This window comes from Coturnix japonica, chromosome 24 (genome assembly GCF_054131305.1).
Source record: "Coturnix japonica strain WE chromosome 24, WE-NBRP24, whole genome shotgun sequence".
NCBI classification, from domain to species: Eukaryota; Metazoa; Chordata; class Aves; order Galliformes; family Phasianidae; genus Coturnix; species Coturnix japonica.
In genome coordinates, this window is record NC_140686.1 from 7,929,300 (window position 1) to 7,941,800 (window position 12,501).

Genomic DNA, 12,501 nt, shown 5'->3' on the forward strand with positions numbered 1-12,501 from the left:
ATAAGGTAGTGGTTGATGGGTGGGAGAGGGGCTGACCATTAAAAGAGTCTCTGGGTTCTAAATTCAGGCCCCTAAAATGAAGTTTGTCCTGTCAGAGAATACCACGGACACCCAAGAGGAGGCTTTGACACCTAAAAATAACACTTTGGGCCTCAAAATAAGGCTCCAGGTCTGAAAAAATCGGGCTGAAGGTGATAAAACTATCTTCAGATCCTAAGTATAGACACTAGGCTCTGAAAGGAAGGGTTTGGTGCTTAATCATGAGACTGTAGCTTGTAAAATGGACTGCACTTTCTAGACACCAAGAGAGAGAGTTTAAAGCTTTAAGAGATTGTTTGTGCCATAAAAAGGAAATCCTGATTCTTAAAATGAGGCTCTGGACCCTACAATGGACCCTGAGAATGACTGAACCCCAAACTGAGGGGCTGGGTCCTTGAAAAAGGACCCTGGAACCTATAATTGAGAGAATGACCACAAGCCTTACTCATGTCATCGCTTTTTGGCTCTATGTACATTGTGAACATCTGTTCTCGAAGGATGAGTCACAAGAAGATTAAAATTTCATCAGAAAACTCTGATGAGTAGAGAACTCACTAAGAATTGCACTCACTTCTATAGAACCAGAAAAAAAAAGTCACATATCCCACTAGTTTTATGTCTTTCTTGCTCCTTTTTTTTTTTTTTTTTTTTTACTAAAACATGAAAAAAAAATAAGTTTTGTTACTTACATACATAAATTGTATTATGTATTTTACATGCAGCCCAAGGCAGTTTTATTCACTCAGCATGGCCCAGGTAAGCCAAAAGGTCAGACACCCATGGGACAGCAGCATGTCACAGTGTCACTTATCAAACCAACCACAACAATGTACCTCATCCCATGAACTCATGCATCATAAAATCATGATTCATACTTCTCCAACACAGAGTGTGGAAAACGAAGCATGAAAAGACCTATGGTGGCAGCTTGGAGCTAAACAATCTCACTAATCTACAGTCGAGGTCCCAGCTCTTGACCACAAGAACCAAATGTAAGAGTCAAAGCTAAAACCTGTAAAAGTTAACAAAAAAAATCCCTGCATCCAATCATGACTGGGGCAGTACAAACCAGAACTGCTGACAGCACACACATTGCTGCAGCAGATCATAGGGATGGTCTTGCTCAGTGCATCTGCAATGCAGCAGAATGACTACATCTTTCAGTGCTAGCTGAACACTGAGACATTTATACTGCAGCCTTTTACTTTTCAAAACAATTTATAGCATTTGTTCACAGTCAAACATATGCTGCCTGCTTTGTAAGCCCCAGTTTCTACAAATAGGAGGCTCCTAAGCAAGTCCCAGTGTACTGTTGCCTATATATTTCAACAAATGCAATGAAAGTGTTCTCAGACTGAAAGGAAAGAGATCACATCCAAGCAGACAACACCACCTGCTTCCAATGCTAACTGTTTTCCTGGTTTGGGGGCGGAGGGAGAGGTGGTTTGGGTTCTGATGGTTCTTTGGCACTGAAGGTGCAGTGCAGGAGCTCTCCAGGGTGACAGAACAGCACAAACAGAGCCAAGTCCTGAAACACTGCCACCTCCCACCCTGCCTTCAGGACCATTCATTCTCCATCCTTAGCAGAATTTAGCTGAGCTCTAAGGATATCATTCAGTATCATTTCTTAACAGTGATTTCCATTAAAAAAAAAAAAAAAAATTAGTTTTAAACAAGTTTTGCCCTTCTCAGACAAATCAAATCGATTCAGCTGCACAGATTTGTAATTAAAGTAACCAAATTGTGCCCACACTCTGGTTGTCCTGCCCTGTTGTTGTCATGCATGAAAATCTCTAGAAGCAGAGGTGGTTTCCACTGACACTGCTCAGTACTCCAATGTGACGTGAAAGTGCCCCCAGTAACACAATTAAATGATACCAATCTAGCTGAAAATTATCTCAACTATGTAACAGGACCAACTAAAAAAAAAAAAAAAAAGAAAAAAAAGAAGATGAAAAAGGGCCCGAGTTCCTGCATTAAAAAGTGTTTATAATTATTTCTAGCTTGAGAGCTGCTGAAGTATTTCTGAGAAAAAATTACCATTTTTGAGTATCTCCAGTTCTGAGAAAGCACATCTGAAGTTCTGGTCTCTAAAGACACACAATTTTTAATTAACCTACTGTATCTGAAATTCAATTCCACCTCTACTCAAGCTGTGAAAACAATTCCTTTTTGGTTAAAAGTTGAAAGACACACTTACTGTCCAGATGGGAAGTCTGCATCATTCACCACAGCACAGTTCGTTAATGACAGCTCATCAGTGGGGCATCGTGCTGCTTGCATAGGCTACGAAAGAGAGAGGTGAGAGAATACATCAAATCAAACCATATTTCTCCTTTATGTCTCATAACTTCTGTAAGCCCGTAAGAAATTAAGTCCCATGAGAGCACAGTCCGTTGCCACTGATGTGCTCTTCTCTCCATTGGTTTCTCCAAACTCTTCTAATCAACAAAGACGACTGTATCCAAAACCTCTGTCTAGAATGCCTCTAGAAATGTAGAAAGTGATGAAGAAGGCACGATACCCCTATGGCCAGACACAGACTGAAAGCTGTAATTCAGAGCCAAGCTAAATATGACCCTGCACGATACTATTTTCAGACTCCAAACCCAACTCTTTTCTTTGTCAGACTCAATTTTGCAGCCAGAGCAACCATTTGCCATTAGCAATAAGTTGACACTGACAATTCCAAGTATTTTCTCTTATGACATGCTTAAAACCCAATATGCTTATCTGGATGACTTCCCATGAGTTAGCATCACACACAGCACCCAGCCCATCACACCCCATAACTCTGAGCCACATGAGAAAAGAACCACAGTGAATTCATCTCATTGGAGCAGCTTTTCAGCTAACAGTGTGATTTCTCTAGAGCCACAGCTACTTGGAAATGGATTTATTCCTTATTTTATAATGCTTAACTGCCCTTGACACATGTGACAACAGAGCTACATTCTGGTTTCAGTCTTAAAAACAATTTTATCTACCCAAATCTGAAGAGTAGTGAGAAATTTAATTAAATATTCTCGTAATAATGGACTTTAGTGGACATCCAACACACACTGGTAAAGCACGTCACATTTCAAACAGGGTTATTCACCAGGTTATCAGTTCCTCAGTTTGCTGAGAGCAATGCAGCAGGTAGGATATTTCTGGACAAAACCACACACAGAGCTCCTGGATTAAGACTCTTTACAGCACGAGTCCTCAAATGCATTTTTAATCCTTCCTACACGAACTGTGAGCGCTGCTCCTCTGGGTTATTTCTGTCTGCTTTTGGGAATGTGCTTGCTTTGCTGTAAGGAAATGCAGAACATGAAGAGATGCACTGCAAACCCAGCACAACGTGCTTCTTTGCCAAGCTGTACAATGTGATAGGGGTGTGGGGAAATGCAGCTCCCCCTGCAGCAGCACCGTGCCAGCCATCCCACTGCCCACATTTGGGGTTTCAAATGCTACTTAAGCTTAAAGGAATAAAAGAAGCTGCCCTGATTTATCCAAGGACGAGACTCCAAGGACAGAAGACCTCTCAGGAGGTGACTCCATGTTCTCTGTGTCTCCTTCCTAGAGCCAAAGAAATCCATCATGCAGCTCCAACACTGCAGTACTGCTCCTAAATCTGCATCCACACCAGCAGCCCCTGTTTGCTAAGAGAGAAAGGAGACAGTGTGATGCACTTGTGATAAATGTCACAAGGAGGGACAAACGTGAAGGACCTCACCCTTGGATTTATTCCTCTAATACTGATGTACAATGCGAGAATCCAGCACCAGGGCATGAAAATCAGTGCCATGCTCAGTGATCTTGGCATATAAAGCTAACAAATAGCTCCACAACAATAAAACACCATCACGTCCTCAATATCAGAGAGGGTTGTTTTTTTTTTCATTCCCAAGTTCCACGGATTCCTGTTTTCCTGCAATAAAATACAACATTGAATCATCCTGCGCTTTGGAGAGCTCAGCTCAAAATGAAATGCTATTTGGGTATTTTCATCCACACGTAAAAACACCCATTCTCAGCCTGAATTTCAAGACCAGCATCCTAATAAAAGGCAAAAGCAAAGCCCTGCACTCACTTAGAAAGAGAATGAACCCTGAAATCTTTGCAGTACTGCAGAATACTGAGCACCAAGTATAACAGTATGGTTAATGTTTGTGAACTGTAAGGCTGATGACAGAGGAAGCTGAAGAAAAACACGTCTCCCATTACTGAAACCCCACGAGAGATTCATTGGTGGTACACAATAGAAGCACACTGCTACCTGTCAGCTGAATGTAAGAGCTAAAACATTACACGGTAAGGCAAAGACACTCTTCATTTGGAACAGCTTAACTCATTTAATTTCCTAATCCTACCCAGGAGATTATCAAGCAGCTACTACAGCCCAGGCAGCTTTTGCTTTCTGCACTGCTTCTGCAAAGCAGACATGCATGAAGCATCGTGCCCAGCACAGTTTGTGCCAATGGATTGAGTGGCAACTGAACCTGAGGAAAGAAGTGAGAATAAATGAAGAGGGGAAGCACAGGCAGCAGGAGACTGCTGCACACAGATGGCAAACACCAGCACAGCGTGCAGGATGATGAGCTGAGCAGAGCTGGGTCAGCAATGGCCTGGGAGAAGGACACAAAAGATGATCTTCCAGCACAGGAAAGTCCATAGAGAAAGCATTCTCCTTCTGTGACCACAACCACACACAGCTGCACCAGGAGTAATCCAGGCCACCAGGATTATTGCATACCTTCTCCTGAACCACATCAGAGCACGGAATGCTTGAAAACACAGCGGCCAACCAAGTCCTTCCACAGGGCATCCTTCTGCTCTGTTCTTGCTGAGATAACTATGAGCTGCCCTCGAAACAGTTTCTGCAGCAGCCTGTGATTCACAGACCCTACGGGTGAGCACTGAGGCCAGAACAAGGCTGGCAGCACACGTTCCGAGCACAGTCACCATCTCAGCATAACCAGAATTTGTAAACATTTAATCTACAGCTTTAGATACGAACAGCGGTCTAACCTTCCTGACCTAACAGTTCTGAAATCACCGCAGCAGCCCCGTTTCTACCACAGCCTATAGGGGAATAGACAGCCCTCAGTGTCAGAGCTGATGGGTTTTTTAACCTCTGTAACACCCTGTATGGGCATCATCAGTGACCCATCACACCTCTAAGAACAGAACGTGGTTCAGTTGAAAACATACCCTGAGCACCTGCAAAGGCAAATGACTGCGGCTCCCTTAATGGAAGACACAGCCTAAGGAGTCACTGCAGATCTCTGCAGATTGCAATTATAAAGCAAAAACAAGCGAGCAAAAAGTAAAGCTTTAGTTGATAAGAAGACACAGCACTCAAATTTTACTAAATTAGTGCAAACTTCTAGTTTGCAGAGATACCAATTAGCAGCCATGGCAGTGCACGCACGTGAGCTATTTGCTGATCCCCTGAGGCACACATTTAGCAGGGAACACACTCAGCAACAGATGCCCTAAATGCTGCACTTCTAAAATTAAAAGCGAAGACGAATCATTAAAGTAGTTCACAGTTTGCTGAAGGTTTTCCTGGACGTCACAAAAAAATAAAGCTTTCAGAATTGCAGCTCAGGAGGCCCTTCTGTCTGCTCCATGTACCCTCTGTCTGCTGGGAGCTCTGGTTCTGGGTGGGGAGAAGCTGCATTCTCTCTATACAAAAAGCTCATAAATAGCAATTTTCTTCTCCTGTTAAGAGAGGAAAGTGAAGATCTTGGGATCAGCATTGCCTTTTTTTGCAAGGACACGGACATGCCTCCATGCAGAGTCAAGACAGAAGGGTCAAGACAGAGTCAATTTCTAAGGAAATTACTTCCCTTTCCCCCCAAAAAAACCATTTTATTGCCACAGAAGTGGCAAGCCCAGCAAGGAGAGGCTGTATTTATTAGCAGGGTGGTGACTGCTCTCACTTTGTTTGTAAAGCTTACAGCCCAACACGTTCAGCTCTGCAGGGAGTTTAGTGACTGCAATGCTGTTTCACTGGGTACACGTGGCTTTAGGGTCTTGGATGCACTCTATCCATTACTTTGCAGTGTTATTCAAAACAGATCAGAGTTTCAAGACTGAGACGTTTATCAGATTAAAAAGTAAATGAGGACGACACCTGGACACACATTTCTTATTATTTGTTCAGGAAAAAAAAATACTCAATAAGGTCAAAAACACCCTTTTCATTTGGAATTGGCTCCAGGTGCTGCCACCCCTCGCTTATCCACACACACCCCCCCAACCTGATGGGCTGCACCAGCACTAATTATTCCAGGACACTGACTGCTGCACCCAATTATAAGCAGCCCACGTTCCAGACCCAGCACCTCACCAGCAGAAGGAAATAACTAGATACAACTTGAGGGCATAACTTACTCCAGATTTTGTGGCAGAAGGTCATTGCTTTATTGCATCCCAGGAGGGCAGAGCAACGCGCTCTATCTTCCTGCACAGCTCACACTTGGCCCTTCTGAACTATCTGTCCTACATAGACATGAAAGAGCGTTCCAGCACTGCAGCAGGGTCAGAGAGCCTGAAGTTCTGCCTGGATTTAAATGAGATGCAGCATCAGATGGCTGCAGCTCACAATGACAGGATTTGTTAAGAAGGCTTTTCTATCAGCCATAGCGACATCAATAATTTTATTTGACTGAAAACCCTGTCCTGCCCGATGGGCATCTCAGCAAAATGTATATTTAGCTGCTTCCTAAGGACTGGATTTCTGCAGGCTCGAGCAGAGCTGATTTTATGACAGCATGAACTCACTCCAAGCTACATCTCAAGGCATCTCCCAAACAGGATCCTTTCCTAAATGACCTGCTAGAACCAAGGATAAGAAGATCTTGCTGCATCCCCTGAGCAGAGAAGGGAAATTCTTAATGAAGGTCCTGGCTGCCTGCGGTGAGAAAAGAATTGATATTCTCTGGTACTGAGGTTGTTGGGAGTGGTCAGAATCATAGAATTATTAAGGTTGAAAAAAACCACTAAGACTATCAGTTCAACCATCCACCCACCACCAGTACTGCCCACTCAACCGCCACCAGCTCCCTCAGCACCCATGGGTGGATCCCATCCAGCCCCACAGACTGTGGTGGTGCAGGTGGAGCAGCAGGTCTGAATCATGGGGGATTTATTCTGCTCCCCATCCCAGACCTCCAAATCAGGGAGTAGAGAACTGGTCTGACCATTACAGACAGATATAAAGAAGGCACTGAGAACCCCAGCCTTTTCCTAATCCACAATGGTCACGTCCCCCTCCGCATCCAGTAAAGGGCAGAGATTCTCCTTAGTATCACACTGATATTTCCCTGTTGCTTTTTAACTATCAAGGTTTGGGGATGCTGTTCCTGCAACACTAAGCCAAGCAGCAAATCAATCATAGATGACAAGGCCAGACCCCATACCCACAAACACCCCACACCCACAAACACACCCTGATGGCCGACTATTTTATTCCAAATAATCCATCGTGGATTTCTGTAAAGCAGAACAACACACTTGCAGTGATTTTGCAAAGCACGGTACACAGCTGCAGAAGTGACCTCAGATAAAGACATTTCAATCCAGTTTTCTCCTGTTCCCCTATTTCTTTGGAAGCACTACAAGTGTCAGCAATAGAATAATGACTGCCACACTGCAAGAAAGAACTAAGTTGACAAATGGTTCTGCACCTACAAAGAATGATCCCCTGTGTTAGCTAAAAGGAGGAGAAATCAGAATGTAGACCAAAACACAAATCTCAGACTCAGCCTCACAAAGCATCCCACCTAAAACTGCCCTTTGATGCACTGCAAGGAGCAGAGCAGCAACAGCACAGAGTTCTGTACCACGAGGGACCACAGTCTGTCCTTCCTTGCAGTTCCTATCTATTTGATAGTTGATTTCAACAGGTATCTGCAATGCTCGGATCACTAATGCTTCTGGAGGGGTTGTGGTACAGTTCTGCAAGGTAAACCAACATCTGCTATTAAAAGAGTGAAACCAAAATCATTTCCAACCACAGATACAAGAAGCAAACAAGCCAGTGCCTCCCAGCCCTGCGTTGATGAGAACAGCACATCATGATGTCCCCGAATCCCAAACAGCACACAGGAAAATGATGGTGGGGTTATACAAGTTGCAGCTGTTGCATAACTGCAGCCACGCAGCTCTGCTTTTCTTCCTACACCACTTGTCCATGCAGCTGTCCATTCTGATGCAGTATGAGCTGAATCACAGTGCAGGACCAACAGCTTGATGCTTGCTGGAACAGGGCAGAGCAATCTCTGCACGAGCCACCTGCAGCCACTGCAGCTCTCTCTATGCATTCTCCAGGTTTAAGCATCTTTAAATCACATTAAGCAGGGGAGAGCATCAGCAGCAGGCTCACCTGTTGTAATGGGGATATCACACACCTCCATCCTCCCACACACTGCTCCTTATTTATACAGACCAGCATCCAACGTGACACTGAACTGTGTGCTGTTGGTTGCTCACCTGACCTCTGCATCATCCTCCTGCTGCCATCCCACATTCCTTTACACATTAAGGCCTTTTTGCTGATTATTTTAGCTAAGCAGTCACCAATAGGATTCCATTTATTTATTTCTCTTTAGGAAATTCACGATAAAATCACTGCACGGTCCTTCAGATGTGTTTCAATACGACATAATCTGGACCCACATTCAATGCTCATAGTGCCCAGGGGGATGAGGAGCCAGGAGGAACCCCACAGATCTGCCCCACATCCCAGCAGAGCCTCAGGGAACCCCACAGAACTGCCCCACATCCCACCTCGGGGAACCCTACAAACTGCCCCATATCTTATTTCAGGGAACCCCACAGACCGGTTCCTCAGGGAACCCAACACACTGTCTCACATCCCACCCCAGTGAACCCCACAGCCCTGCCCCACATCCCACCAGGGAGCCCCAAATCCTGCTCTACAACCCCAGAGTAGAAAGGGCCCCCACAATACCCTTAGGGGACCCTAAAATCCCCTATAACCCAAGAGGAACCTCGCAGCACCCTACAGCAGCCCGCAGGGGATCACAGAGCTCCTCGAGGGCCCTACAGGGACAGGGGCCCACACAGAACCCCCCCGAGGACCCCAAATCTCCATTCCCCATAACCACAAGGGGATCACCACAACAACCTTCAGGTACCCGAAGGCTGAGAGAACCCACCCCAACACCGAGCGAGGGGCAGCAGAGACAGGACAAGGCCGGGGGTAATGGGGTAAAGCATCCCACAGCCTGGCAAGAGGACAGGAAACAACCATCCCCCTCTCCCCCCCTCACTTACCCGCCCCGCCATCTTGTCGCCTCACACCGCAGCGCAGAGCCACGGGGAGGTGCTGCGCATGCGCAGAAAGGGGAGGAACGGACGGGAACTGAGAGGTCGCGGGTTCGAGGCTGAGCGCGGCCGTTTGTAGGGTAAGGGGGATCTGTTTTATTAGGGCATCGAAGTGTTATTTTCAGGGCCCAGAGCCCATATTTGGGAACAAAAAGCACTGTTTGCTCACCTGATGCCTAATTTTGCACACCTGGAGTCTTATTTTAGGGCCCAAAGTGTTATTCTTATGGAGCAAAGCCTCCTGTTGGCCGTCCATGGCATCCTCTGACAGCACCAACTGCAACCTGCAGGACAAGGCCTGAAATTCAGAGCCCAAAGTCTCCTTTAACAGCCAGAAAAGTGACAAACACACCCCAAAACCACCTCAAGGAGCCCTACAACCCGCCCCATATCCCACCCCAAGTAACCCTACAACCCACCCCAAAACCACCTCAAGGAACCCTACAACCTGCCCCATATCCCACACCCAAGGAACCCTACAACCTGCCTCACACCCCACCTAAAGGAACCCTATAACCCACCCCAAAACCCACCTCAGGAACTGTACAACCTGCCCCATATCCCACCCCAAGGAACCCAACAACCTTCCCCACATCCCACCTAAAGGAACCCTACAACCCACCCTACATCCCACCTAAAGGAACCCTACAACCACCCCACCCCCAAGGAACCCTACAACCCGCCCCGCATCCCACCCCAAGGAACCATACAACCCACCCCAAAACCCACCTCAGGAACCATACAACCCACCTCATATCCCACCCCCAAGGAACCCTACAACCCACCCCAAACCCCACCCCAAGCAACCTGACAGCCCACCCCACATACCAGCCCAAGAAACCATACAACCAGCCCCACATCCCACCTAAAGGAACCCTACAACCCAACCCACCCCCAAGGAACCCTACAACCCACCCCAAAACCCACCTCAACTAACCCTATAACCCGCCCCACATCCCACCCCAAGTAACCCTACAACCCACCCCAAAAGCCACCCCAAGGAACCCTACAGCCCGCCCCACACCCCACCTCAACTAACCCTACAATCTGCCCCACATCCCACCCCAAGGAACCCTACAACCCACCTCAGGAACCCTACAATCCGCCCCATATCCCACCCCAAGGAACCCTACATCCCACCCCACATCCCATCCCAAGGAACCATACAACCCGCCCCACATCCCACCTAAAGGAACCCTACAACCCGCCCCACATCCCACCTCAACTAACCCTACCACCCGCCCCATGCCCAACCCCAAGGAACCCTACAACCCACCCCATATCCCACATCAAGGAACCCTACAACCCACCCCACATCCCACCTCAAGTAATCTTACAACCCACCCCTCACCCCAACCCCAAGGAACCCTACAGCCCACCCCACACCCCACCTCAACTAACCCTACAGCCCGCCCCACACCCCACCTCAACTAACCCTACAACCCACCCCCAAGCAACCCTACAACCTGCCCCAACACAGCCCCATATCACAGGAGCCATCCTTCAGGACCTGCTTTATAAGGGCTTTCTTTGATGGGGTGTGCCAGCAGACAAGGGAAGATCCCCCACTGACATCTATCTGGATTTCAGCAGCATCTCCATACCATCACAGACTCACTGAATAGCAGAACGGCTCAGGTTGGAGGGGACCTACAAATCAGAGGTATGTGCAGATCTGAAAGCCCAGAGCTGCTCTCCCAGGTCATGTCTCACATTGAGACATGACCAGCCCTGCATCCCCCCCAGTGTAACATTATGTGGGAGGATGAAATCCCAATTGTGGTCTCCTGCCTTGAATTCGCTTTGTAGGAGGAAGACAATGAAGTGACTGGACTCCAAAGGGAGGTTGGATGCTGTCTCCAAAGCTGGAGCCTGGAAATCAATTGTGGGCACGAGCTGCATCAGCAGCCTGTTACATCACCTTCCTGAGCAGGGCTTTGATAACACCATGATATATTCATTGATTGAACCTCCTCAGACAGGTCGCAATTCAGTGCTAACAAGGCAGCCCCCCCCATCAGGAGGATGCTATTTGCACAAGCTCAGTGCCACGCTCTGCAGCCCAGAGCTGAACTCTGCCCTAATAGCACAATGAGGGGAAAATATCTCACCACTCTGAGCTCCCCAAAGCTCTCTGCACTATGGCCTCTTCCAGAAACAAGGACAAGAAATATGACCTCTATACAGAGACAATCCTGCTATGGACCATTCAACAACCCGCACCCAACCCACAGGACAGCCCTATAACACCAAAGACCCCAGCTGACATCCAGGCTGACATCTTCCTACCTAAAGTGAACACACTTATATCTCCTGATAGATGGATCCTCATCATCTGCAGCTCGTTTTGATAGGGAACTTGAAGCCTCAAAGACACAGAACACTATGTAAATCGTGTAAAACCCACCTCAAACTCTGGCCACCCTCAGCAAGTTTGCTGGCAATACAAAGCTGGGAGGAGCAGTTCAGACACAAGAAGGTTGTGCTGCCATTCAGCAGGACCTGGAGGGCTGGGCAGAGAGAAACATAATGGGGTTCAACAAGAAGAAATGCAGAGTCCTGAATGTGGGGAGAACAGCTGAAGCATCAGTACAGGTGGGGGGCTGAGCTGCTGGATAGGAGCTTTGCAGAGGACCTGAGGGTTCTGATGGTTGGAGGTAGAGCCAGCAGTGTCCAAGAAGGCAAAGAGAAGCCTGGGGTGTGTTGTGTAGAGTGTGGGCACCTGATAAGGGTGGGATCTTCTCGGTGGTATGCAGCAATAGAACAACGGGCAGCAAATGGTGGGTGACAGCACTGGAACAGGCTGCTCTGAGGGGCATCCTGAGGAGTCTCCTTGTCTGGAGATGTTCAAGGTGTGTCTGGATGAAACGCCATCCTGTTGAAGAGCAAAAAGAGGATCCCATAATTCACGGTTATGGAGTTTAATTCCACAAGTCACTGTGCGACCAACTTGTGCCAGCACAGCAGGCTGGATTCAATGATCTCCACGGATCCCTTCCAACACCTACAGTTCTCTTCACACTGGTTGCTGGGGCACAGGACACACCGTCTCCCTGCTCAAACGGGGCCTCACAGAGCTCTGGACAGGACACCACGGACCTTAAACACTTTAGTTAG

The 12,501-nt window shown here is 47.2% G+C and overlaps 1 protein-coding gene across 6 annotated transcripts in view; it reads right to left on the reverse strand.

Annotated features, from left to right (window-relative positions):
- The window catches only part of NSF (N-ethylmaleimide sensitive factor, vesicle fusing ATPase), a 54,561-nt gene extending 44,906 nt beyond the window's left edge, over nucleotides 1–9,655 (reverse strand). Inside the window, exons 1-3 of one of the 6 annotated variants that reach the window (XM_085523751.1) lie at nucleotides 3,761–3,955; nucleotides 3,140–3,686; nucleotides 2,240–2,325 (exon numbers count right to left, since the gene is read on the reverse strand). In XM_085523751.1, coding sequence (XP_085379877.1) covers nucleotides 2,240–2,322 — 83 coding nt within the window. In that variant the 5' untranslated portion in view covers nucleotides 2,323–2,325; nucleotides 3,140–3,686; nucleotides 3,761–3,955. Of the gene's footprint in view, nucleotides 1–2,239; nucleotides 2,326–3,139; nucleotides 3,687–3,760; nucleotides 3,956–8,419; nucleotides 8,504–9,333; nucleotides 9,367–9,553 lie in introns of those variants that run through there. The other 5 variants (XM_015885458.3, XM_015885457.3, XM_015885455.2 and 2 more) reach the window with 5 other exon arrangements.
- Nucleotides 9,656–12,501: the final 2,846 nt, after the last annotated feature.